Source organism: Crocodylus siamensis, chromosome 2, assembly GCF_052110815.1.
Source record: "Crocodylus siamensis isolate JL-2025a chromosome 2, ASM5211081v1, whole genome shotgun sequence".
In the NCBI taxonomy this organism is placed as follows: Eukaryota; Metazoa; Chordata; order Crocodylia; family Crocodylidae; genus Crocodylus; species Crocodylus siamensis.
Genome location: NC_143396.1, coordinates 10,193,405 through 10,220,684, shown reverse-complemented (window position 1 = coordinate 10,220,684; position 27,280 = coordinate 10,193,405). Strand labels below are relative to the sequence as shown.

Here is a 27,280-nt window from a genome sequence, read left to right as displayed (position 1 = left end):
CCAGTAGGGGGCGCTTCTGTGTTAAGCCACCCCCCTCACTGCGCCTGACCACCTTCCAGGCTCTGAGTGCCTCCCTGGGGTGCCTCCCTGGGGTGTCTGGCTGACCCCCTTCCTGGAGCACACTCGCTAGCCTGGGGGTAACGTAGCTGCCACCACCCCGAGAAGGGACTGTCTTGGCCCTGTGTCCTCGGGGAAACACAGGCCTAATAGTCCTACGGGCACTCGACCCAGTACAGACACTTGGGGCACTTCCCCAAGTCGGGGGCAAAAAGGAAAGTCTCCCTTAGTCTGCAGACCTAAGGGGCCTCTTAGGCATAATTTAGACCCACCCCTCAAGAAGTCTCCCACACCGGTCACAAAGGAGAACTGTATTGATCACAGGGGTAGGGTGAAAATAGGGTACAAGATAGAGCAATCTCATAGAAATCCCATCAAGCAAAACAGTCTGGCTGAGGTAGCCTTTTGATCACGTATCTGAGTTACTGCCAGCTAGATATCTACCCAGATCTCGAGTAGCTTACTCACAAGCATCATCCCAAGGCTGTTGGAGATCCCTCTGGAGGCAGGCCGTTCCCTGCTCCTGAGTTATGGGGGAGAGAGCCAGTTTCAGATGGTCAAGCTCCTCTCTAAGTCTGAGTCCCCGCATGGCTGCTGCCCCCTCCTCCTGGGCAGTCTTAACTTATATAGCCCCTGTGACCTCGTTCACCTGGTCCAGTGGAGGCCAGCTCCAGTTGGCTGTCAGCCAACCAATTTGAAATACATCACTAGTTGCCAGGCAGACTCTAGCCCACCAGGTAGAAGCTCCTCACCCAGGTAGGTGATGCCAGTCCCGTAGGCAGAGGGAGCAGGTTTCCCCCCTCCCTCAGGACTGCAGCCAGCTCAGGTTACCTAAAGAGATAGGGTAAAGGTGTGTCTCCTCTGCTGGGCCCATCCTAATCACATTGTCACTGAGCAGAGATTTTGGGGAGAAACAAAGGTGGCTTCCTGTCACAGCTGGGACCCTCCTGCATTCAGTGAAGCTACTGGCCTCCTTGCAATGGGGACATTTGCTTACTGTAGCAGGGCACCTGCTCCTTTAAGGGAAAAAGCAGCCTGCAAAGCTGCTTGCAGTTGGCAAAGAGGGGTAATTAAGGATTCACCTGACCAGCAGCAGGCCAGGCTGGAGCTATACAAGCCCTGTACTGGCCAGACAGTTCAGCTCTGGGAGTCACGAAGTGAGGAGCTCCTAGCAGCAGAGCTCCTGAAAACTGGAAGAAAGCTACTCTGTGATGCAGGGAACAAAGGAAGGTACCTGGGGCAGAAAAGGGGCTTAGTTATATGAGCAGATGGCCCTGGCTTATATTAAGCCTAGAGAAGGCTTGAGTCCCTGCTAGAGAGCAGGTGCTCATTGTTAAGTTGTACTACCAGTTTAGCCTGGAGCCCTGCAAGTGCAGGCAAGGCTTACTTAGAGGGCTAGTAGTCCAGGAGTGTCTGAGAGTGGGAGTGCAAGTCCCTGGGTTGTAAGGAGCCAGGGATCCACGAGCCCCAGGTCCACAAAGGGCTGGGAGGGTGACCAGTGGGTCTAGGGGAACAAGCAGGACTAAGAGAGCGAGACCCAAGAAGGTCCAAAGATAGAGAGTACCTCAGTGTGGGACCTGGAGGTTTAGGAGCCTGGGAACACCTGACAGTTGGACCAGAGGGTTCACGGGCCCAAGGATGGATGAGAGCTGGGTAAGGGTCCATGAGTCCGAGAGGGGCCGCACATGAGAGCAGGGGGTCTGGAGCCTGGGGAGAGGGGTTCACGAAGCCCACAGGGGGCTGAATGTGGGATGAGGGGGCCTGAAAGCTTAGAGGAAAGATTGAGTGAGTGGCTAGGGGGTCTGAGGGCCCAAGGGGAGCCAAGCGTGTGAAGGTAACATCCTTAGGTTAACACCCATGAGGCTTGGGGCATAGTGTAGGGGAGGAACGGAGCTACGCAACTTGCCCTCGAGGCCACAGGGGCATCATCGCATCAAGAGAGACCTATCAGGCCAGAGGGCTGGATTGAGACTATGGGGTCCAGGAGAGACCCGGTGTGGAAACTGTTGGATTAAGGCTGCCTCTAAGGCCCTGTGGGCAGCCTCCCTTAATCAACCTTTCGTAAGAACAAGGTGGGGTGGGCTAGCAATCTAGGGAGGGTGACATTAGAGTCCGAGCCCCTGTGGCCACGAGCCTGCTACATTTCCACATAGCTAGAGGGATGGCTTGCAACTCCTGAGAGAGCTGGTTGGTGCATTGGGGGGAAAGCCACCACCACTCCTTGCAAATCCCTCCAGCCATCCCGCTCCCTGCCAGGAGGCCCAGCCTCCATGCAAACCGCCGGGCCAGGCAGCTGACTGACAGAATCATTGCTCTCCCCATTTCACGCTTCATGTTAAACCAATCAAAAGTACAGTGTGTAGTACATTCAATTATCCCCCTTTGAGAAAGCAAAGACCCCCCTATAAACGGTTTAAGAAAATACATCCCACTGTGCTGATATTGATTCTCCTCCGACCACATGTCTGCCAACACTGCATCAGAAAATAAACAGCTTGTAAAATAGCTCTGTAAAGGAAAAAAATAATGAATGAAAAGCTGTGCTTTGTATTCATGGGATGCATTCCACTCCGGCGATTTTTTTGGGGTTTTTTTTTTGATCTCGCCATGTGCTGTTTGAACTCCGGGTTCATTACTGCTGCCGTAAAAGTCCATGCACCGCACTTGAAACGCAGCACTCAGTAGAGGAATTTCAATCAAACCAGCCAGACGGCCAAGTCGGGGCTGCTAAAAGCCACCTACACCCAGATGTCCCCAAGGTGGTGGCTGGGCCGAGCGCGATGCACTGTGTGGTGCGGTGCGAGTATTGCACTCCTTTGTTCGGCCCACGACTACCTGCTCTGGTCATGAGCCCAGTGGGTACCATTATACCGCTCACCAGGCTGGACCACGACCTCCCCAACTGGGGGTCGCTTAGCTGCATTCACACAGCACGGGACCCAGGCTTGTGCAATGCCCATCCTTGGGAAATTGCTGGGGGCAGGTTGGACACACACTTGGGTGGGATGGTGTAGGCAGGGATGCTCCTCCCTTGAGCAGGGGGTGCACTAGTGACCTGGCGAAGTCCCTTCCAGCCTGACTTCCCTATGATCCTCGTTAGCCCACAGGCAGAGCCAATGAACCCTCCCGCAGCTGCAGGCTGCACTGCTGCCCTTATGGGGTTTCATAGATTTCATAGACATCAGGGCTGGAAGGGACCTCGGGAGATCATCGAATCCAGCCCCCTGCCCAAAGGGCAGGAAGTCAGCTGGGGTCATAGGATCCCAGCAAGATAAGCATTCAATTTACTCTTGAAGGTGTTCAATGTAGGTGCTTGAACCACCTCCGCTGGCAGACTGTTCCAGACCTTGGGGGCTCGGACAGGAAAGAAATTCTTCCTTATGTCCAGCCTGAAGCGGTCTTGCAGGAGTTTGTGACCGCTCGACCTCGTCATCCCTTGGGGCGCTCTGGTGAACAGACGTTCCCCCAGATCCTGGTGGTCACCCCTGATACACTTATAGGTGGCCACCAGATCACCCCTGAGCCTGCGCTTTTCCAGGCTAAAGAGTCCCGTGGCTCTCAGCCTGTCGTCGTAAGATCTGTTTTCCTGACCTCTGATCATGCGCGTGGCTCTCCTCTGGACTCTCTCCAGCTTCTCCACATCCTTCTTGAATTGTGGAGCCCAAAATTGGATGCAGTACTCCAGCTGCGGCCTCACCAAGGCCGAGCACAAGGGGAGAATGACGTCCCGGGATTTGCTCGAGAAGCATCTATGGATGCAAGCCGGCGTTTTGGTCGCTTTACTAGCCGCAGCATCGCACGGCAGGCTCATGTTCATCTTGTGGTCAATGATGACCCCCAAGTCTCTTTCTTCTGTAGTGCTAACCAACGTAGCACCGCCGAGCCTATAAGGGTGCTGCAGGTTTTTCCTCCCAAGGTGGAGAACCTGGCATTTTTCAGTGTTAAACACCATGAGGTTCTTGTCTGCCCATTTGCTGAGCTTGTCCAGGTCAGCCTGGATCACCCGCCTGTCTTCTGGCGTGGATGCTTTGCCCCAAAGTTTGGTGTCATCAGCGAACTTGGCCAGTCCACTCCTGACTCCAATGTCCACATCGTTAATGAAGATGTTGAACAGGATGGGTCCCAGGACAGAGCCTTGAGGGACCCCACTGGTCACAGGGCACCACGATGAGTGACTGCCATCAATCACAACCCTCTGGGTCCGACCACGGAGCCAGTATCCCAGCCAGCGGATCATGGTGGAGCCAAGGCCACAACTGGCCAGTTTGGCCAAGAGGTGATCATGGGATACCAGATCAAAGGCTTTTTTGAAGTCAAGATATATGACATCAATCTCTTCTCCCTTGTCCAGGTGATAGGTCACCCAGTCGTGGAAGGAAATGAGATTGGTCAAACAAGACCTACCCGCAACAAACCCATGCTGGCTGTTCCTTAGGATGTTAGCCTGGGCCAGTCCCTCAAGGATGGCCTCCTTAATAAACTTTTCCAAGATCTTCCCCAGGATAGAAGTCAGGGTTAGTGCTTATTGGGTGTGTTTCTGCACAGGGCGGCCTGACCTGGTCCATAAGCAATGCAGACGTGCCATGAGCTCCCTGGAGCATTAAAAGGTAGATCCGGGCATGCAAAATGCAAATCTGCATTGCAGCCACTTCCCCGCTAAGGTTCAAGGGTGTTTGGATGAAGGGGTTTGCTTTGGGTTTAGCTCTGCTTAGAGGGGTGGAATGAACCGTCAGAGGCAGAGATGCAGAGATCCTTCCTTCTTCTTTGGCCAAGGCAAAATTGCATCCGGCAGGCATTCCTCTAGGGCTTTGCCTGCTCATGTTCTTTCACCACATGGGTCCTCCACCGCACCCCTGGGGAAAGGAGCTGATGGGGAATTTTCCAACAAATCATAGAAAATGAGGCTAGAAGGGACTTCAGGAGGTCACATCTAGTGCAACCCCCTGCTCCAAGCAGGACCAGCCCCAACTCCATCATCCCAGCCAAGGCTTTGTCTACCCGGGTCTTCAAAGCCTCCAGGGATGGAGACTGCACCACCTCTCTGGGTAGCTTGTTCTGGTGTTTTACTACCTTCCAAGTGAGAGAGTTTGTCCTAATATCCAAGCCCTTGTAAAAATTTTGCAATCCCAGAGGCTGCTCTTTCCAGCTGAGAGACTCAAGCACCCACACCCAGGCTTGAACCCACGGGTCCCCAGCTCACAACCACAGAACAAGGAATCATCTTTTCTATTGGGAAAAAAGACTTGTCAAAACCAAAGTGTTGCCTTGCAGATGTGTTGGCTTTAAAGGGCATAGGTGCAATTGCAGACAGTTCTCCGTGGGTTCCTATCTGCTGCGGAGCTCTCTTGGGTATTTGAAGGCATGGCATTTGCAGAGAAGCCCTGCATTAAGGGCTGCTTGAAGGCCATGGATTTCAGATCTTCCAAGGCCTGTGTCTCAGCCACCCAGGACCAGCCAAGCCCCACCATAGCTCCAAGGGCTTTGAGACTCCAGTCTCCCTATCCTCCCTCTAGGGTGATGGGGAGCTGGGAGCCCCAGCTAAACTGGGAGCCTGGATGCTTGGGTTCCCGTTCTTCTGTTTCTAAGTGAAATATGTTGACTAGTTCAAAGCCATTTTGCATTCCTCTCATTCGTGGGAAAGGTAAGATTTGCTGAACTGGGACAAACCTCTCCTTCGGGCTTCCAGATTTGCAGGTGGGAAGACAATACTGACACTTGATCCGCTCTCCTGAGAGACTGTCTGATAGCAATTTTAGAGCATAAACACCAAGTTATCATCGAATTATGGAATCGCAGAGAAGCGGGGCTGGAAGAGACCTTCAGAGCTCACATCTAGGATCAGCCCTACCCAAACCACCCCAGACACATGCATCATCGAAACTCTTGGTAAAACCATTGCCCACCCCGATGCAACACCAGAAATCACACCCAACCCTGCCAGAGGGCAAGCAGCCAATGTCCTGTTGTTACGACAGGTTGTTAATAGATGCTCAAGAGATCCCAGGTAGAGGTCGTGCACCTGCTACAGAGGAAGACAACCCCCTCTCCCTCCCAGTCCCCATACCAGTCTGCCCATGGGGTAAAATTTCTTCCTGACCCCAAATGTGGCATCAGTCTGCCCTGAGCAAAGGGGCAAGACCCTGTAGCCAGGACCCTCTGGCTTTGGTGGCAGCAGGAGCATTGGCACAGCTCATCCCCATCCCCGGTTGCAGCCGGCACCCAGCACCTCTGGGGCACGGTGCGAGCTGACCTCTCCAGGAGAGCCCAGGAGCAAGGATGCCACATGAAAGGCCAATAAAAGGGATGTCAACCACCTGCTTCTTGCAAACAGATGAAGCATCTCCTGCCACCAAGTTCAGAGAAGTGGTGTCCCTTGAAGGATTGGACCTTACATATGAGGCAAGGTCATTAGCTGGTTCAGGACAGGTGGACTGGAGAGCTGCTGACCCAGGAGATGTTGCAGGAGCCTGTGGCCTCCTTGCAAGCTGGGCTGTCAGACCTGTGGAGATAGCTTCACCCCAAGGCCCATGCCAAAACCAGCCTGAATATCTTCAAAGCTCCAGCCCAGAAGCCAGCTCTCGGAGGTGGAAATAAGGGACTCGCTCTTGACTTTGCACTCTGGAAAACACAAGCGATGCAGAAGAAATGCAGCCCTGTCAGCACATTGCCTGCGACGTGGATGTTTCTTATGCCTCCCTCCTGCATTATTCACCACCGTAAACTATTTACACCAGCCTCCTCCAAACCATTGCAAAATCAACCTGGCCATAACTCAGCTGCTTTCCTCTCCTACCCCTTTGGAAAAGGAGAGGGCATAAATTCTGCTGACAGCTTATTTTATAGTGCACCTTTTGCAGCAAGGTTTAATCATCCTGGCAAGTTTCTCACTGCCTCGGAGTGGCCCATAAACTTAGCTGGGCCTTTCCCCCACCAGCCGTTGGCTCTCTGTCAACCTCCATCACACTGGGAGGCCCGCCGACATCTGGGCTTAGTCCCCGGGGAAAAGCCTGCGTGGCTTGGTGGTGAAGACCAAGAGACCCTTCAATTCAGGTTGTGGCCAACCCTTATCCAGAGGTGTCAGTCAGAAGGAGCCAAAGCAGCGGGCCAGAGTCTGCCAGCTGTGCCAAGTGATAACTCACTGCCCGAGCCATGCCATGGAGCCAGATGTTGCTGTCTTTATTCAGCAGCATCTTATTGTGTGGCACGAGGTGTTGTTTGGGGGGTTCACACAAGGAGATCAGGCTCAGAGCAGTGGTTTGAGCCACATGCATCCTTGTTCTCAGCCCAGGGGTTTCTAATGCACTCTGAGTTTCATCAGTGTTTTTGGGGGGGCATGTAGTGGCAAAGGCACGGTGCCTCCTGTTTGCCATCGCAGGGACCTTGCTCCTTGTTCGTGCTGGCCCTGCAGCATGGTCCTCTTGCAGGTCGATCTTCGAGGCTGAACCGTGGGTTGTTTCTCAGGCACTTGGGGGCTGCCTGGGCAGTCGGAGGTGGGGACTCGGCGCCTGGGGCAGACAGCAGGAAGCTGTGGCATAGCCCGCTTGTGCCGCACCGACAGAGAAGCCAGGCAGGACAGCCTGAGCACGTGCCCAGGGTCTCGTACAGCCCAGCCTGCAGCCCACGTTGGCCCAGGTGTGCCCAGCCATGCTTCTGTTGCACCCCCAAACACCCCGAACCTCTGCCCAGCCTGGCGGGGAGCTCTGCTTTTTGTCCCCAGAGCAAGGGGAGACCACCCCCGCCTCCAGCGTTTAAAGAGACTGATCAACATTTTCAAGCTCGATATGCTTGCATGTGCGGCATCTCGATCCATAATTAGGCAAAGTGTGCCTAAGCTGCAAGGGTCAGAGCTGGTGAAGAGTAGGTCCTGTAGCTTGGGGGCCTAAAACATGGGTTTGGTGTTGCCCTCTGTCTACTGGCTGAGCTGCCCCGGGTTCATAATCCCTGTGATCCTAGTATTGGGAGACTTGTTTTCAGTCTGAGACTGTATCTTGTCCTCTCTTTCCTCATTCACTCTTTATGTAGGGGTGTGTGTGTGTATACATGTACATGCACACATTATGTGTGTGTGTGTGTGTATATATATATGTATGTGCAAATAACACATATACCTATATCTATGTAGAGAGATATATGTATTTACATAAGTATATATTGGTGTACATCTGTTTGCATATATATATAGAGAGAGAGTATATAATTGTGTGTAAATATACGTGTGAAAACAGACTGACAGACAGACATGGGTATGTGTGTGTATACACGTACATGCACACACAAATATGCACATGCATACATGTACATATACTCATACACACACACACACATGCAATTTCCCTGATGACTCTCTTCCATGAGTCAGTAGCATGTGCTGGTCCCAGTTAGAATCTAGAACTGGGAAAACTCAGGGACCAGCCCTTTCCTAGCCCCTTGTAGCAGTGCTCATTCATTAGCTGGGAAGTCCCTCTCCTGCTTGAACAAGCAGTGGCTGCCAGGGAAGAAGGGGTGGCGAGGAAGGGAAGTTTCCATACATTATTTTATCATTTTTTCTAAAGTACAGAATATTGAAGGCAAGTAAAGAACATCCCTCCCTCTCACCCATTGCAAGGAGCCCAATTTTTTCTTTCACGAGTAAGTGAGGAGCTGGAGGCATATTGAGATGTCGCCTTCCAGGGTGATCCCCAGGAAAACCAGTTTCAATAGGACTTAAATATGCTTCCCTTTCTGCCTCCCACCATCTCCCCTAGTTGAAGACATGTTTTTCTGGAGGGCTACATACTCTGTTTTCCTCTTTCGTATTGCACAGTATAACAGATAAGGCTGTTGTAGTCATCGGGGTAGATTTATGGCGGGGCATATGTGTCAGGAAGGATTCAGAAGCTTCCTGGTTTTCATTAAATCAGTGCCATCTATGACAATGCCGTGTTGAAACAACACTGCATGAAGCAGTGCCCAGGGGATGTGCCATGGGATGGACTAAGGGCAGGCAGTGGGCCTGATTCTTCCTCTCCGATGCAAGCAATGCTCCCATCGCCTAGACCTGGGTATAGCAAAAGTCATCCTCATGCATGTGTCTCTTTACTAGGCAGATGAGGCTCTTTGGGTAAATGTGATATCTTTTATTAGACCAACTGAAATAGTTGGAAAAATTCTTCTTTGTAAGCTTTTGGGTACAAAGACAAAGGGTATTTATACCCGAAAGCTTGCAAAGAAGAATTTTTCCAACTGCTTGAGTTGGTCTAGTAAAAGATATCACATTTACCCAAAGAACCTCATCTACCTATGTGCTTAGACTAACAAGGCCACAACCTACCTTTCTTCACTACTGTTCCTTAGACCTGAGCTGCAGCCCCCTGTGATGCCTCGGTGTCGAACCTCTCTGCAAAAGCTGCTGGTGACTTTGCACCAAAACTGAGTGGTGGTTTTGTGACATGGGCAACCCCCGCCGTCCACTAAAGTGATGCCAGGCAATCCCTTATTGCCTCTTGGTGGCAGCCCTGGATGGGAACCTGCCTCTCTGAGGGGAAAAAAAAAATCAGTGCTCAATGTAACGATTAGCTTCCCCACTCAGGCCTTCTTAAGCAGTGCATCTGACCCTGAATTTCTGGCTATTATTTATTTCACGTGCATGTGGTTGTGGTGGCAACAAGCCAGCTTGGCTGTAGCTGCTCCTGCCACACAAACGAGAAGTGAGGGTGATGATGGATGGTCCTAGCCCATTTTTCATCCCTTGCTACTCTGTAAAGTACAGCTATTCAGAGGGTTTAGCAGCACACTGCCATGCTACCCAATGCCGAATGGAGGAGGCATGCCCTAGCTAATGGAAGCAGCAGGGGAATTTAGATCATCACAGTGTAATTGTCTATATTAGCATCTGGCTAGGACAGCAAGACTGATATCCCAGCTCTTGCACAAGGTGTCCAGGGATCTTTAATGACCACCACTGGTCGAGACCTAGACCTGTGACTCACCCAGTGAGGCCGTTACTGGAACACCCTGTCCGATGCTGGTGTCCACACTTCATAAAGTCTACTGAGACGCTGGAAGGAGTTCAGGAAACATGCACCAAGAGGGAGTTGAGGTCTGGACTGCCTGCCACACAGGGAGAGACTGGAGAAGCACCGTCTCTTTAGCTTATCCCAGGCACGGTGCAGAGCTAAGTGGATCGAGATATATATCTATGTCTGCAAGGAAGAGATTGTGGATAGCCGATGGCTCTTAAATCCAGCAGGACAAGGCGGACCGTGAGCCAGTTTTTGGAGCCTGAAGCTGAGCAAATTCAAACGAAAAGAGAAAGGTGGATTTTTAATGGGGAAGAGATTTAGCTGTAGAAAGGACTTATTGAAGGAGGTGGTGGATTCTCCCTCACTTGAGGTCTTTAAATAAGGCTGAGGATCTTTCCATACAGATGCTACAGCCCCCCTGGGAGTTTTGGGGGCAGAAATCGCTGCTGGAGATGCCCTGGGTTGTGTCATGGGGCAGTGATATTGGATGAGCGTTATGGGGCCATAGAGTCATAGAGAAGTGGGGCTGGAAGGGCCCTCGAGAGGTCACAGCTAACCCAACCCCTTGTCAGAAGCAGGATCATCCCTATCCAAACTGTCCCATGCAACTATAACCTACACAAGGATGTACACCTGGCCGGGGTCGTTTGACCCCAGCACTCTTTCCTGCCAGGGCAGGGGGTCGGACTTGATGATCTGCTCAGGTCCCTTCCGACCCTAGAAACTATGAAACTATATAAGACTATAATAAGATGACCCTCAACCCTGACACAAGCCTGACCTGACACCCAAACCTGCCTCAGGTAAAGCAGGGGAACCACGGCAGCCGATGTCCTGCTGCTATAAAGCATGGTCAGCATACGCGCAAGAGGTCCTGGCCATGCCCCCTGCTACAAAGGAAGGTAAAAAAATCTCCCAGTCTGTACCAATCTGACCACGGGGTCAGATCCCTTCCTGGCTCTAAATATGGCATTGATCTGACCCTGAGCAAAGGGGCAAGACCCTTTAGTAAGGAAACTCTGGCTTTGCTTCTAGTAGGAAAATCGGCACACCCCAGTTGAGATCCCCAGCCTTAGCCGGTGCCTCTGGGGAGGCTTAAAAACACATGATGAGTATTACGGGGCCCACTGGGGCCTTAAAATTGATGGTTCCAAAAAAGACTACTTCCAGTCCCATAGTACTGGCAATCACCGAGTTAAAAGGACCCTCAGGGGTCGTCTAGTCCAGCTCCTGCACAGATGCAGGATGCGCCGTTGCAACTCCAGAGAAGGAGCACATCCTCCATGCAGCCGGTTCTCCCGTCTGATATCTGACTGTCGGATGGTGGAGAAATCTCTCCTGATGGCAAGTGCATGGACTTAGTAGCAAGAGAGGTACCTATATCACTTCTTGCTGCACCCTGAGCTTCCACTGACCATGGGTTATCCAAGGCCAATGCTATTAATGAGTGAGAGCTAAAGGGATACCCTCCTGCGGTATAGGGAGCGGGCTAAGTAGGGGATGTAGTATAATAGGGGCTAAGTAAGGGATGTAGTATCTGAACAACTCTATTACTTATGTACAGCTCTTTACTGTAAGGGGTATCAGTTTTGGTGGTACCTGTGGACGTTCCTCCTGACCTCACCCAGAGCCTCGTGGGATCACACACTCCCTGGATGCTCCACGTGTCCAAGAGGACTTGAACTGACCATTGCTTGTCTTGCCTTTTTCCACCCAATTCTCTTTCTGTGTTTCTTTTCCCACATAACCACAGGAGCATTTCTGGAGCTTGGACAAGACTGAGAGTAAGATCCCACCTCAGCTGACCTTCCAGATCTGGGACAACGACAAATTCTCCTTTGATGATTACTTGGGTAAGCTCGGGGAGCTCCTTTGCTCCATTGCTGGCACTGAACTGCTTCCGTAGGGAGCGAGATGCAGCACAGGGCTGCCACGGCATAGCTCAGGATGGAGGTTAAGCCGTCCCTACTATGTAGGTGTCCCATCAGAGCCGTGGCATTTGTGCCACTGTAAATTAGCAGTATCCACACTGACTTCAGTGGAGCCATTTCACCCGCTGACCATTTATCCTGCTCTGTCCAGTAACACCGATTTCACTGCCTTCCTCGGTCCCTTTCTCCATCCCCTCAAGACACTTAAGAGCTCAAACATTTTCTTCCTCGCCTCTCCTTGCTGCTTTCCCCAGACTCTTAGTTCTTGCTGCAGTAATGAGCAAACATGATTGGCCTTGGACCTGCTCCTCACATCCTTTTTATATCCTCCATTTATAGCTACTTTTCATGTCTCCCTTTAGTCCATTCCCCTCCAGAACAAACATGCCGTGCCTTTCAGCTCATGCCAGGTAGGGAAATGCAATTCCTTTAGGTTGCTAGACATAGGTCTTTCAGTCAAGGCCTTAAAGCACCGAGGGCAGTGAAAGCATTTTGCAAAAAGCACACTAGAGTTTCCAAATCTCGTCCTCTCAGGGCATGTTTATACGTGCATTTACACTGGCTTAAATTTACTATGCAGTTGGCCTATTCCTGCTTATTCCTCCTTTACTTATTTACTGCATAGTAAATTTAAGCCAGTGTAAATGCACGTGCAAACATCCCCATGCCTCTGGTTTCCACCTTAAAACCCACTCCCCTATGCTAACTCTACTCCAGCCATGACCAAATTGACTTCTATCCTTCCACTTAATGAGCTAAATTGGCTGAGCTTTGTACATCTTGACTTGCCAGGTGTTTTTTGTAGACCTTGTCCCTGCCCTGCTACCCCCAGAGGGAATATCACCGACCTACTGCTGTGGGATAGCCTCATCCTAGCTCTGCTCCCCAATGGGATCAGCACAGCATTGCACTTGGTGCAGTGGGGGTTTGCCCCATGATATTAGTGCTCATTTTTTTTTGCCCATTTGATCAGGCAACTCAGATAAAGCAATGGGCTCAAGCTGCAGCAAGGGAAGTTGAGGTTGGATATTAGAAAAAAACTTTCTCCCGAGGAGGGTGGTGAAACACTGGAAGAGGCTCCCCAGAGAGGTGGTGCAGTCTCCATCCTTGGAGGTGTTGAAGACCCGGGTAGACAAAGCCTTGGCTGGGATGATGTAGTTGGGGCTGGTCCTGCCTGAGGTGTGACCTCCGGAGGTACCTTTTTCATTCCCCTCCACTGGACTGTCCCTATTTTGTCCATGTCCTTCCCACCACAGGATGCAAACTATCCTAGACAAGTGTTTGTTTCATGCTTTCTTAACACTACAGAAACCTATCGCAGGCACATGGCCTCAAAACACCAAGACTGCCCTGAGCTGGTGCAGGTAAAGCAAGGGGATGTGTGTTCCCATGTCTCTGAATGTCATGCTCACTCACTGTAAGCTTTCCGGCCTCCCCAAAATCAGATCCAGCATGGGCAAGATCCCATAAGTGGAAGGAAGTGCCTAAGTGTGATCTATTCCACCCTATGCAAGTCCCCGAAAAGAAATGAATGTGCTCACTGCTTTTCTGTGACTCCACATTAAGGGTCAGATATCAATGGGCTCCAAGAGCAGACGAATCCCTGGATTTTCAGGGTCTTGGGCATGGCAGAAGAGCATCAGATTGAGGTGTGCAAGTCCTCTTAGATAGCCAGTAGTTGCGACAGTATCAGACCCCTTGGAAGTAAACCTGAGCCACGATCCTACAATGTGTGCATTGGTTCCTGGTGATGTTGTTCCTGGCAGGTTGCATTCAGATGGATCTCAACCACATGCCCAAGCCTGCCAAGACAGCTGAGAAGTGCTCCCTAGACCTGCTAGATGAAACCTTGTCCTCGGACCGGTTTGTGTCACTCTTTGAGCAGAAGACGGTCAAGGGCTGGTGGCCTTGCGTTGCAGAAGAGGGCGAGAAGAAGGTCCTTGCGGTAAGTCCTCTTGGGCTCAGCTTTGCTCTGATCTCCACCTTAGAGACGGGAACCGTGGACCCGGAGAGGCTACGGGTTCACTCCTGTTTCACTCCTACATGGCATGCATGCCTCCACTGACTGCATCTCGTGGCATTTATGGAGTTTTCTTTGGGATTGCGTCCTCACTAGGGCTGTCCACATCAACATCTGCTCCTCCAGGTACACACACAAGGCCCGGCAGGTCCCGAAATTGTAGCTCATGTGACCAGGACGCTCACATGTGCTGTCCCGGTAGCTGGGGCACATGCCCAAGAAACAGGAAACACAGACTCTAGGCTTCCCCCGGCATCTGCTGCTTTTTAGCAGTGATCTTGTTGCCAGGCCACAGGCTAGACATTATCCAAGCCTCTCCAGCCTTCCCCTTGAAGCTGGCCCCCCGGGCAGCCAAGAGATGGGGATATTGGGCTGCCAGAGTGGGAGCACATTGCCCGCAGATGGAGAGCAGTGATCTTTCCCCTCTATTCAGCACTGGGGAGGCCACATCTGGAGTCCGGTGTCCAGCTGTGGGCCCCCTGCTACAGAAGGCATGTGCACACAGTGGAGAACTGGCAATGAAAATGGTTTGGGGGCTGGGACACATGACTTGTAGGGAGAGGCTGAGGGACCTTGCTTTCAGTGGGGCAGAGACTTCTCTCCAGTATTGCCCTCCATCCCGCGTATCCGGTGAAAGCTTCAGTGGCTCAGCTATAAGGGGAAGGCTGGAGAAAGTGAAAGGGAGCCCAAGCCTGTGTGGAAATGCCCAGACTGAAGGTTGGTAGGTGGCAGCGTAATGGCTAATTAGGCAGATAAAGTGCGACAGCTTGCTGTCCTGAGTGACTTGACCAGGGCTGTGGGGTAAATCGGTGTCAGAGCAGGGCACTGAAGTGAGTGTTCCCAAATCCTAGGCAGACACCCTAATGACTAAGCCATCCCTCTCTCCCCTCCCGAAGAGTTTTCCCACCTACGTCACAAAATCGGTCAAATAATTCAGAGTGCCTCATTGATTTTAATGGATTTTTACTTCTTTTTCTAACTTATTCCCTAGTTTGGCTACTTCCCATTTATTATTAGTATCATTCATCATTAGGCCTGATCTTGGAGCTGCACCTCCTCAAGCTAGGGTGGTATAAACAAAGCAGAAAACAGATTCTCCCTGGCCTGAAGGCTTTTAAATTCAAGCTGTCTGCTCAGTTTGCCCTTTGAAATGATCTGAGAGATGCACCGAGGGAGTGAGACTTAGTCTGTAGCTCTGATTTGAGGGTTTTTTTAAATGTTTGGATAATCTGGGTTATTCCAACTGATTGTTGGCATCACATGTTAAAGCTTGCTTCTGCCCTTGAATGGGGGAGCCGCTAAAATCCAGGGAATGGGCTTGATTCTCTGTTTAAAACCAGCTTTTTGTGACTATTCTCCATTAATGGTTTAAATTCCTTTGTTTTGTCAAACCTTTTATTTCCTTTCAGAGAAATGCACACAGATGGGCCCAGGGGTGTGGATGTGGCCTAGGGTATTACGGGGCAACAGGATTGCACCTCCCAGCCCAAATGGCTCTACACACGAACAGTAGCATGTAGAAATGGGCAAGTTAGACATGACCCTTGAAGTCATAAAGTCACAGGGAAGTGGGGCTGCAGAAGTCACATCTAGTGCAATCAGTCCTGTCCAAACCATCCCAGACAAGTCCATCATTTAACCTCTTAGTAAAACTCCTGTCAACCCTGATTCAACGCAAGACCTCCCACCTCAACCTGCCCTAGGTAAAGCAGGCAGCAGGCAACGTCCTGCTGCTGTTAAAGGTGCAGACACAAATGCAGTTGCCTCGACTTAAATGGGAAGTTTTCTTTTGTCTACACACGCCATATATGTTCAAGAGATCCCAGGTACAGGAAGGCAGCCCCCCCCGTCCATATCAAACCAGCCTGGTTTCCTGGCTTTGACTGTGGCTGGTGCCAGGTAGGTCAAAGGAAAATGCAGGATTCCCACAGCTGCCTGCTAGGGGTCAGTTGCCTCCCATGAAGGTCCCATCTTGACTCCTTACCTGAGACTGGGTCAAGCTTGGAAGCCCTTTCCCGAGTCAGCATCTCCCACCGAGGATCCTGGCCCCTGTCCATTCCCCGCTGCTTTTTTCCACGCAGGGCAAACTGGAAATGACTTTGGAGATTGTGGCAGAGCAGGAGCATGAAGAGAGGCCCGCGGGGATGGGCCGAGATGAGCCCAACATGAACCCCAAGCTGGAAGACCCCAAGTAAGAGGCTGGAAAACCTAAACGGAGCGCAGGGCGCTAAAGCCAGGGGCTGGGCGTTCAGCTCGCTGCCCCGAAGGCTTCGGCATCATGCATGTTATACTCGCATGCACCTCCGCAGCCCCGGGGCTCAGCCAGCCTGGTCCACCCAGACGTGCTGGGGCTGGAGGCAGGGCTCAGCCTCATGGACCTGCAGGGGCTGGGTCCACCCCGATGGACCTGGGCTCTGACGACGTGTCCCATGCGGCCATGTCTAGCACGGCCAGGGTTGAGCATCCCTCCGGTTCCCCTGGTGCCTCCCCCCACCTGCCGGGGTCAGCGGGGCGGGTGCATGCGGTCCTTCTCCGACATCCCCGGCGCGCCCGGCAGCAGCAAATCGGCTTGTACCAGAGGTCACTGCAACTTTCAATTGCAGGCGGCCAGAGACCTCCTTCCTGTGGTTCACCTCCCCCTACAAAACCATCAAGTTCATCCTGTGGCGGCGGTACAAGTGGGTCTTCCTCGTCGTCTTCGTGCTCTTCATCTTGCTGCTCTTCCTCGGGATCTTCATCTATGCTTTCCCGGTACGGTCTTCTGGGAGGGGAGGGAAGAGGAAGGGCTGGGGGTCCCCCAGGCAGCGAGGACCACAGGCTGACCAAAGGGTTAAAAAATCCCTCTTTGACCCCAATGCAGTGTTGGTCTGAGCCAAGACCCATTGGTTTTGAACCCCAGCACGAGCGTTTGCAGAGCCCAGTCCCCATCCCCAACAAGTAATAGGGCTGCCCCAAGGATAGCACTGGTGGGAGATTCCCTGGGTCTCATTGACCGTCTCTGCTACTGACTCTCTGTGGCCCTTAGCCAAGTCACGTCTTTCTCTTGCCCCCATTTCCTGTATATGGAAAATGGAGTGAGGTCCTTAGGTCCCAGAGGAGGCTGTGAGAGCCTGTGTGGATGGTTGCCAAAGGGCTTTAAGATCCCAAAGCAGAAGATGCTCCAGATTTTATGCTGCCTGGAGCAGAAACACAGCTTTTCTACAGCAGTAAATGGACATGCATCCATGAATGGTTAAGCTGCAGGCTGGGTGGAAATCCCACCTCATGAATTAGCCCTGCCTGCCCTTGCTCTCGGTGCCATTTGCAAACCAAATTAAGAAGTTACTGGCCCCTCCAGCTTGGCTGGGATGACTTTCAGATCCTATTTGGGCTTCAGTGCATTGCAATATCATATTGACTCATGTACCACACACACCTTTTCCCCCAAAAAAATCAGCCCTCCAAAAATGGGGGGTCTGGTCTGAAGCAGGATGAGCTGATGTTTTGGGGGGGCGGGAATAGAAGCAAAGAAGGACACACTGCTGCAAGATGACTGCCACACTTCTCTCTGCCAGCCTCAGGGAGGGAGGGGGCAGACGGCGGTGGGTTCAGGGGCATGCACCCCCCTCTGATCCCTGCTCCAAACTTCTGACATTTTTCTTCAGGCAGCATCAGAGGAGTCATTTGACTTCATGTCTCACTATCCTCTCCCTGGTTCTTGCTAATCTATCCGCACTGCACAGGTTGAACGACACTCTCCTTTTTAATCGTCTTGATGTTCCATTATTTTAATGGTCTTGATGTTCCACTAGTCAAACCATCCTTTCTTTTGCAATGGTGCTGTTAGCCACTCCTGGGAATATATCACTTGTTTTTTCACAGTCCTACGGGCTTTTTATAGCTCTAGCTAAAAACCTTAACTCAGGTGTGGTCGTATGATCTCAGGTCTAGAAATGACTGGCAGCGAAGTTTTGGAGGCACTGGCAAGAAGGATAGATTTTGTTATGAATAAGAGACGTGCATTTAACTATAATGACACAATATCTTTGGACTATTTTGACTCTGGTTTTTTTTTTGCCTAGTTTGTTGTTGTGCTTTTTTTAAAAACTTCATACTCTAGTAAATCAGTGCACGTTCTAATAGTGCGATTTGTTTTGGGTCTGATCTTAAACTGAATAATATGGTGCCAGCCCCCTAGCCTATTAGTAAGGCGTCTAGTTTCTCTTTAACTGGAGAAGAAGATGTGCTGATGTGCCGCACGGTTTGCACCCCCTTTCTCCAAATCCTGGATCTGCCCCATGGGGGCAGAGTTCACCCTTCAGGGTTAGTGCCATTGTGGTCAGGAGTCAGCCACAACTGGAACTATCTTTTCTCATTCATTTTGCCTTCCCCAGACAAGGTGCGTGTCTTATTTGGGGGCATGTGGTATGTGAGAAGATACGGTAATTCGTGCTAGGCTTTGGAGCCATTCCCCGCTCCCAGACTGATAAGAAGAACAATGTGCCTTCCTCCCCTGCCATACTTGACAAATGCTGTGCCTTGGACAAGGGACATTCCTGTTTGAGGGGTAATTTATACCTTGGAAGGCAGGAGAGGCTGCATTTGCAAGTGGTTTTGCTTTGCTGCCCATGTGCAGTGGACCAGGGAAGGGTGACAAGGGTCTTGGCACAGCTAACTTTTTCTAGTGATTTAAGACCAGGCACGTTTGATGGCTCCTGGAGCTATAGGGGCAATGGGGGATTAAATCCAGGGAGATCCAAGATCTCAAGTCACGATGCCCGCATGCATCTCAGCTCCCCTGTCTTTTGATCAGGGAAATCGTTTTCTCCCCTAATGATCTCTTAATGAGCTCAGGAGCATTAAAAGAGATAATTGAGTGTGCCACCCAATGCTGGGCAGCAGCAGCGAGGCCAAATTGTGTTCATGCGCCCTGTAGTGCAACCCGTACACAGAGATTTGCCTTCAGCCCACGTGGCAGGGGCCTGTTTCCCCAACCAGGGACTCTCAGTTCCATTCCTGGTGTCTTGGGGAAAATTCAAGTGGCTTAGTAGCTATGACAGGCTCCTTGTATTACCACTGAGTCCAGGGAAAACAAAACCCCTTTTAAACTATAAATATCCCTTTACACTCCCTGTGACTTGTGTTTTTCTCTGACTTTTTCCTAGCAAAATGTTGTTATAATTCATTTTGCTCTGGTTAGACTTAGTCATCTTTCTAAAAAAAACACAAACCCGAGGCCGTGTTACATGGAATCTGTCTATTTTCATTTCTTTGGATGGCTTCTCCCAAATAGTTGAGGGCACTGGGCTGTATTTTCACTCTGAAATTGGGTTCCTTTGCTAAGCATTAACCTTTCGCAACACAATGGCGAAAATAGGGTTCTTACATGCAAAGGAGTCTCCTGACATACAGATCTTTGGCCAGGAGCATGGCTGTATCTGAGAACATGCACTCTAAAGGATAACCCCCTATTAACCCTATTAATATAGGGGCCCCAGGGAACATCAGGTCCCCCCCAGGGTGGTAGGTGCTGTACATTTATATGCTAAGAGACAGCCCCTGCTGTGAAAAGCTCAGCTATATGTTGTCAGCTTTGGGGTGAGCGGGTGTCGGGATGGCGTGACTGCCCATATGGGTAAATAGGGGAAGGGGGCATCAGGTAATGGGTGGGAAGTGTTGGAGGAGTCTGAATTGGAGGATGGCAAGAGAAAGCAGGTTCATGAGATCATCACCTGGGGCTGCTGCCTTGGTCAACCTGTGGTAGTTACTCCTGGGGTGCCTGTACACGCCACAGGTTTTAAGCCTCATTAAATTAAATAGGTTTAAAAAATTTAAGCTTGTTTATTTTGGAGCGTCACATGTGTGTTTACACACACTAGGTTTTCAGACAAATTAAGCCGGGTCCCTGGCTGGAGAGCGGGATGGTCCAGTGCTGCCCCTGACCCAGGGCCCCCCACTCACCTTGTGCCCATGTCTTCCATGCAGCTCTGGAAGCAGGGAGCCAGCAAAGCACACAAGAAAAAAAAGAGCAGAAACAATTTGCAAGTGAAAACAAGAAAGTCACAGCACCATCTGTTGGACAAAGAGACTCATTACACCTCTCTGAGTGCCTGTGTTTGCACACAATGAATCCATGGATGTGACGCTTTAATTCCCAGCGATCCAAACTAAACTACACCCAAAGAGTTTTATTTTAATGTACAAGAAACACTTTTAAAGCACTGGGAAATCCCGTTTGTGCAAACAGACATGCAGCTGCAGCGCATGAAAGGGAAAAAATCGTGGCGTGTACATGGGCCCTTGGATACCACTTGTCCTTAAATGTCACCCACAAAGCCTTGTGTTGAGCCCAGCAATGGTATTTGTAAAGTGTTAAGGCATCCAGCCTTGGGTTTGAATCCATCCCTTCCCTGGGTGTTTTGTTCCAAGTAATTAATCGTCTCTACCCTCTCCCACCAGTAAAAAACATCTGCCTAATTTCTCATGTGACTCTCCCTGGCTTCAGCTTCCAGCTGTGGGTCTTTGCTTTACCTTTCTCCCCTGGGTGAAAGAGCCCAGCTCTCACACCCAGTCTTTCCTCCCTGCAGAGGGACTTATACAGTCAGCACCTCTTGCTCTTCACCTTACAGAACGAGCTGTCTTTGGAAGATGCGTTCTCCAGCCTGCAGCTCATTCTCAGGAACCGTTCTGGCAGCATCTCTCATTTTGCAACTCCTTACAGCAGAACAGAATACAGCAATCCCTTCACCTTCTGTTCCCATTGCATGGGGAGCCCTACACCCCAGTCCTTTCTAGCTGACAGCCTCCTGCTGGGTCAAAAAGTCCTGCCCCCACCTCCCAAACAAAGATTGGGATCTGAGACCCAGGGAGGTGAAGGCGCCAGCTCAGCTGCAGCACTGGTGATAAAGAGCTGGGTAATGATGTGCACTGCTGATTTGGAGCTAAGTGACTTGCCTGAGGTGACAGTGAATTTGTGGTAGAGGACTGAGAGCCCATCACTTGGCACCTCCAGGTAACTGAGTCATGAAAGCCTTTACTCATGGAGGAAAACTACTTTTCCATGGATGGGCTAATGGAATAGACATCGGCCAGCTGCCCATGCACAGGATGGAGCAGCAAATTAGGTCTACTCTGCACATTTGGGGACCAGAACATGGCAGTCAGCTGGCTCCCATTCCCAACAGCATGCCCGATGGAGATAGATTTGGAGGTAGACACTCTGTGACATGGTCACTGTTGGGTGTGCTTGGTGGGCTGGATAAAATCTCTTTGCAGGCCAGACCTGCCCTGATCCCTCTCCACCTACAGCTTCCAGCCTTTGCAGGCCAGAAATGGCTGAACGTGGGGCTTGCAGCTCAAGCTAACCTGAGCCAGACCTCAGGAGGATTGCCAAAGTTCAAGAGAGCAGAAGCACCCTATGGACTAGCTCTGGGCAACTCTCTGCTCATAGATCTTCCCCCTACACTGTATAAGCCTAAGTTTATGGATTCAGGCACCTTGACGCCTGGCATTGTGGGATCTAGCTAGGAGGCATCAGGTCCTGCTTTGCAGAATTAGGCATCTAAGTATCCACCTGCCTGAAGTCACGAAGCAAGCCTGGGATGGCGCAAAGATCTCCTCCCAGGGGCAGTGTGCAGACATTGCTTTTTTTGGTTGCACTTGAAAAAAATCCCTTTGCGCTTTCACTCCACGTCGCTTTGTGATTCCAGAACTGCTGCCTTTTCCATGAAGGTTTCTATTTTTGCCGTGGCCCATTTTCCTCTGGAAGCATGCGAGACGTCTCAGTTTCGCGGGCTTTCACGCGGACTTCGGTCGCTGGCAGATCGTTGGAGCCGTTTACATTTGTTGACATTTTTCAGTCTGTGATGATGAGACTGTTTCCATTGGGGGTGGAGGGGAGGGAAAATAACCGTGTCCTGGTTTGGAGTGGAAAACAGCAAGGTTTTGCCGAGTCTAGTTTGGCTAAAGTGGGAGCTGAACACTGGATACTCCAAGGTCTGAAATGTCAGCGCTGCCTTCCACGCTGCCCTCCTTTTCAGCTTCTCGGCTGCCTGGCAAGCTTTTTGTATCCAGTCCACATCATTGCAAGCTCCGCCATTCCCTTTGCACCTCAGCACTCGCACAGAATAGCTCCTAGGCAATTTCCTTCTCCGTCCTCTATATTTGACCCGGCAGTTAGAGGGCTTTTTGATCAGCAGGCAAAGAGCATCACTGGATCCTGGAGGTGGAAGCTGAAGCTGGGAGAATCCCAGTGGGATATAATGAGAAGCCTGTTGTTGACAGCGAGGGTAATTGGGCGTGAGAAAAGCTTACTGTGCAACGTGGTGAATTCATCACTGCTCGGCATCTCTGGATGGAGGCTGGGCGTCTTTCGAAAAGATACGCTCTAGTTGCACCACCAGTTTCAGGGCCTGTCCCTACGCGCTGATCAGATGCCCAGCGTGGCAAATGGGAAGGTCCTCGGTCCCCTTCGGCGGGTATGATCTTGATAGACTAGGGCAGATTCTTGCTTTGCAAAGCAGGGCTTTTGTGCAGGTCTCATGCCTGCATTATTCAAGCCAAGCCAAGGGGTCACACTGACACCTTTGACCTCCTAAATCTGCAGGGTGGGGATCATCACCGACATCGGATGCAACAAGTAGCATCCGGGTGGTGGTGGTGGGCACCCCATGACGAAGCCACGGCTTCCGTCCAGCCAGAATCTGCTGTGTTTTCCAGTAATTTGCAGATATTTACTCCCCTTTAAAGCCTGTTTGTTTTACCCGAGTCTCCCTCCGCTTCCCTCGCTATTCATCGCCATTACTGCCTGCTTTCTGCGCTGATTGATTATTCCTGCTTGCCTTTCGTCACTTCGTTAATAGAAATTCATAGCCAGGACAGGAAACCTGCTATCTCTCTGAATGGGACCAATCGCAGCATAAAAATAATCATATTTTGGAGGACAGACCCTGAAAGACAAATGCTGGGTAATTAATTAGGAGGTTATATTCCACCGGAGGCTTTTTCTAATGACTGTTGGTAAATTGCCTTCGTTTTCCTTGCCTGATTTATAGCATTATTAGAAAACCCCAATTGGCAAATTGCTTCATAATCCACCACACGCTGTAATTTATCACGATGCCTTCAGTCAAACTTTTTTGCAGAAGAGCTTGTGACTTGCCTTTTGCTTTGCTTCCAGCGTTGGTTTTTAAAGCGACGCAGCACGAGAACATCCCGTACCCATTCAACTCCAAACGCACGGACGAAACCTCCGATTTGGCGACGGCGCTTGTCTGCCCGTGTGCAAATCGAAGCTAGCTCAGATCTCGCTCCTTAAAAAGGATGTTACCGTGCCGCTGAACGCAACGGCACCACGCTCTCAATGAGCAGCGTCTGCTTGTGGTATCGCTGGCTCTGGGGAAGGAGGGGGTGCGATGCGACATGCATTACGTTTGCCTTGAACCTTCCTCTCTCTGCATCTCATGCCGCTTTGTGCAGATTAAATTAAACGTTATCCTCTCTCAAGGAGAGCAGGGTGAGGGAGTCCAAGAGGTGAATCGGGGCCTGTTTGAGGGCAGGGAGATCTCCAGGTGTCAGCAGCGCCCTGGGTATCCTTGGGAGGGAGGAGATGGGAGAAAGGGAGATGGAAGAAGCAGCCATGGGGTGAGCACACAACTGTGAGGCATCCGATCTGCTCACCCATGCCACCTACACCCCGTACCGCTGCTAGTTAGAGACGATTCTCTTTTAGCTCGTGTTTCTTGTTGGAGACCGAGGAGCTGAGGTCCGTCTCCAGTCCCACCGCTGTTTGGAAAGAGCATCCTCAGGCATACGAAGATATCGCTCCTGTCTGCGGTACCATCCCCATCTTACGGGTTTCCTTGTCCTTTCCTTCCCCTCCAGAACTACGCTGCTATGAAACTGGTGAAGCCTTTCAGCTGAATCTGTGCCGGGGACCGGTGGGAGCGGCGAATGCCTGCTAAGACACTGCCTGTGCCTTTGGGGATGAGATGCCAGCCACGGCAGCCTCCTGAGAAGATGCCGCGTGCTGTCTCTGATGCTATCCCATTGCCAAAATGAAGATACCGCTCCCATCTGCGCAGCCCCACCTACCTTCTTCACCTCCTAAGTGGCCTGTACCCGATGCCAAAGATGGAATATTTGCTATTTCCCTTTTGGGGGCTTTCTTGGGGTTTGGTTTTTTTTTTTTCAATGCTCTGTTTTGTAAAGCTCAATTATCGATGCAAAAATGGCCCTTTTTGGGGGGAATGGCTTGCACAGACTCTAGGAGGGTGCGCTGAAAACGTAGACCTGCTGCAGCTTGTAACAAAGGAGTAGGAGGTGTGAGCCCCGAGCCCGGGTGAAGTCTCGCTGTCTCCATCTCCTGCCTCTGGGCCGTGGGGATTGGGGAGCTTTTATTGCAGAGGAGGTGCGCTGGTTGAGCAAAGCCCCTGCGCACATCGCCCACCCATGGGGGCTCTTCCCACTTAGCAGAAGGCGGTGGGATACAACCCCGAGGAGGACTGGAGCAAACCCCCCCGGGACACCAAGGAAAGCTTTGCAAGATTCGGGCTTTTTCACTCCATTTCTCTCCGTCGCACCCTTTTACCTCTTCCTGGGTGGACACGTCCCCCTGCAACTGGTCACCTCTGCCGCGGCGTGGCTGTGGGGCTCGGCACAAGCCCAGCGAGCGGGTAAGGCCAGGGCCGCGTCCTGCGGGCGTAGGTCCTGCTCTCCCCCGGGACCTGCGCCCGCAGCCTGAGGGCAGGTCCCCGCGGCCGCGGTCCAGCGTGCAGCGTTACAATCAGCGCCGTTCCTCTGCCACCAGGTCGGGACCGCGGGGCGGACGCAGAAGAGCAGACGCCCCCGGGGGAACTCCTTGCCGCAGGGGGTGGGATTGAGGCAAAGACCTGGCCCCTTTCTTTTCCTAGCCCTTCTCTGAAGGCAGGGTGGGCCACAGATTAGCCCTGCAGGTTTCCTGAGTGCCGCTCCGATCCCCTTCCCCTGCCTGTTCTGCTGCTCGGCTTTCTGCTCCCTGCCCTGTGATCCTTACCTGATCCACTGCTCTGCCTTCTGCTTGCTGCCTTGTGCTCCCTACTTGATTTTATCTGCTTTCTGCTCCCTGCCCTGCGCTAGCTGCCTGGTCTGCTGCTCTGCTTTTTTTGCTCCCTTCCCTGTCCTCCCTACCTGATCCTCTTTCCTTTAGCTCCCTGCCCAATCTGCTGCTCTGCTTGCTGCTCCCCGCTGTGTGCTCCCTGCCTGCTTTGCTCTGCCTTCTGCTCCCTACCTGATCTGCTCTGCTTTTTGCTCCCTGCCCTGTGTCTCCTACCTGCTCTACTGCTCTGCTTTCTGCTCCCTGCCCTATCTGCCACTGTGTTGCCTATCCCTGATCTGTCCGGTGCCAGACACAGAAGCCAGGCGCGGCACTCGTGCCAGCCCTGTTTTAGCAGATAGGGGACCAGTGCCTACTTGGTCCCGGCTCGTGCCTGTGTGACCAGCAGATTGCATTTGCAGCGGTCAGCTCTGCCTGCTCTCCTACGTGCCGGTCAGACCGGCAGCTCCCCACCCACGTGCTCCAGGGTGCGTGTGGGGGTCAGGAACAAATTGATCCCCAAATTCCCTGTGGCCAGCCAGCTGCAGTGGCTCTGTGAGCTGGACCTGGACCGCGGGCCACGTGCTAGCACCCCTGCCCTCGCCCACTCTCCCTTACTTTAGCAAGCAAGCATCTTCCAGAATAAAGACATGAAACCTGAAGGCTAGCGTTGTTTTCCAATGCGACGGCGCCTCCACGCATACCTCACACAGGCTACACCCTGGTCACGCTGACGCAAAGATGTCCCTTGGACCCGTAGGTTTGCACACTCGGCCCCGGTTGTCGTAGACCCGGACACGTGTGAGCAAGCAGCAGCGACGGGCGATTAGCGAACGTAATCGCTGTGGACACGGTGTCCTGCTCTCATCCCGGTCCAGCTGGGCACTTACGCCTACGCCTGACTCAAAGGCACTAAGTGCTTTGCTGGATCACAACGAGAGGAATCCTGGACACCCCCGTTATTTATGATGTGTGTCGTGGCAGCACCCAGCCCGCTCCGGCCACGTCCCAGACACCAGGGAAGACACAGTCCTTGCCCTGCAGGACATCCAACTATAAAAACCAGCTGGTCTGATTGGAGCTGCCTCTCTCCCCGCATCCCGTTTCCAGCCCCAGCTGCTCCAGGGACAGCCAGTGATGGAAGAAGATGCCCGTGATGGATGCATCTTCCCCATTGCAGCAAGGAGGGTTTCGCGATGCCGCTGTTCACCTCTCCGAAGGGCCTGTGGCCCCTTTCGTGGGCATTTCAGTTCCCAAGCAACCCCCCACACTCATTTGCTCATATGTCGGAGTCAAATTAAGTGTAGCCTTTGCCCGGGGATAGCTGAGGTCGCTATGGATGACTTGCCCCTGGTCCCGGTAAGACAAATCCCGCCGCTGGGGTCAGCAGCCGAGAGCAGGTGAGTGAATCTGTCATACCAATTAGTGCACGTGGCTGGGCAAGCCGAAACGCACCGGCCTGCATAGCTTTCCTCTCCCAAATGCTTGCACCCGTGGCGGGGCTTCGTAGCACTTGTGAGCAACCCCACCGTAACCAACTCGGTTGTACCGAGCAGACCCCACAGTAGTTAACTCTGCGTGTAAGGTCCCTTCCAGTCCCCGAACGTCTATAAAACTATGAGAGAAAGCACCCAGGCAGCATCGCTTTCGTGTCACCCACGTCGCACCCTCCAAATCCCCACGGCTGAGGTTTGCTTCCAGAAGAGTAGCAGCTCCCGGGGCCCGAAACTTGGCAAGAGGAAATCATAGGGAAATCACAGAGAAGTGGGGCTGGCAGCTCACCTCCAGTCCAACCCCTGCCTGAGGCAGCATCGGAGAAACCCATCATTTAAACTCTCCGCAAAACTACGCGGTCGCCTCTGGTGCAACACACGACCTCGCCCCCGAGCCCGCCCTGGGGAAAGCAGGGGGACCGTGGCAGCCAACAACTTGCTCCTGTAGAAAGTTGTGAATAGACGCTGGAGAGACCCCGGGAAAGGACAAGGCATCGGATGCTCCACATAGCAGCTGAGAGAAGGGCTTGTGCCCGCTTGTCCGGCTCCAGGCGGGCCCAGCTTGCCTGCCGTCCCGGGCTTCCCTGCCTCTGCCTCAGCCGCGGTATTTAAAATGAAACGCCCTGAAGCCTGCTGGTTCCTGCATTTCCTAGCCCCTCACCGGAGGGACAGCACAGCCCAGATGGGTTTTGCAGTGCGGGCCTACATGCCCTCAGCCCCCAAAACAC

The 27,280-nt window shown here is 52.0% G+C and overlaps 1 protein-coding gene across 5 annotated transcripts in view; it reads left to right on the top strand.

The window, feature by feature from the left end:
• Positions 1-25,721, top strand: part of DYSF (dysferlin) — a 202,251-nt gene extending 176,530 nt beyond the window's left edge. For all 5 annotated transcript variants that reach the window (XM_090035143.1, XM_090035144.1, XM_090035142.1 and 2 more), the window contains 5 exons: positions 11,812-11,911; positions 13,756-13,934; positions 16,091-16,200; positions 16,613-16,760; positions 23,871-25,721. In XM_090035143.1, the coding sequence (XP_089891269.1) occupies positions 11,812-11,911; positions 13,756-13,934; positions 16,091-16,200; positions 16,613-16,760; positions 23,871-23,909 (576 nt within the window). In that variant the 3' untranslated portion in view covers positions 23,910-25,721. The remainder of the gene's footprint in view (positions 1-11,811; positions 11,912-13,755; positions 13,935-16,090; positions 16,201-16,612; positions 16,761-23,870) is intronic.
• The last annotated feature ends 1,559 nt before the right edge of the window (positions 25,722-27,280 follow it).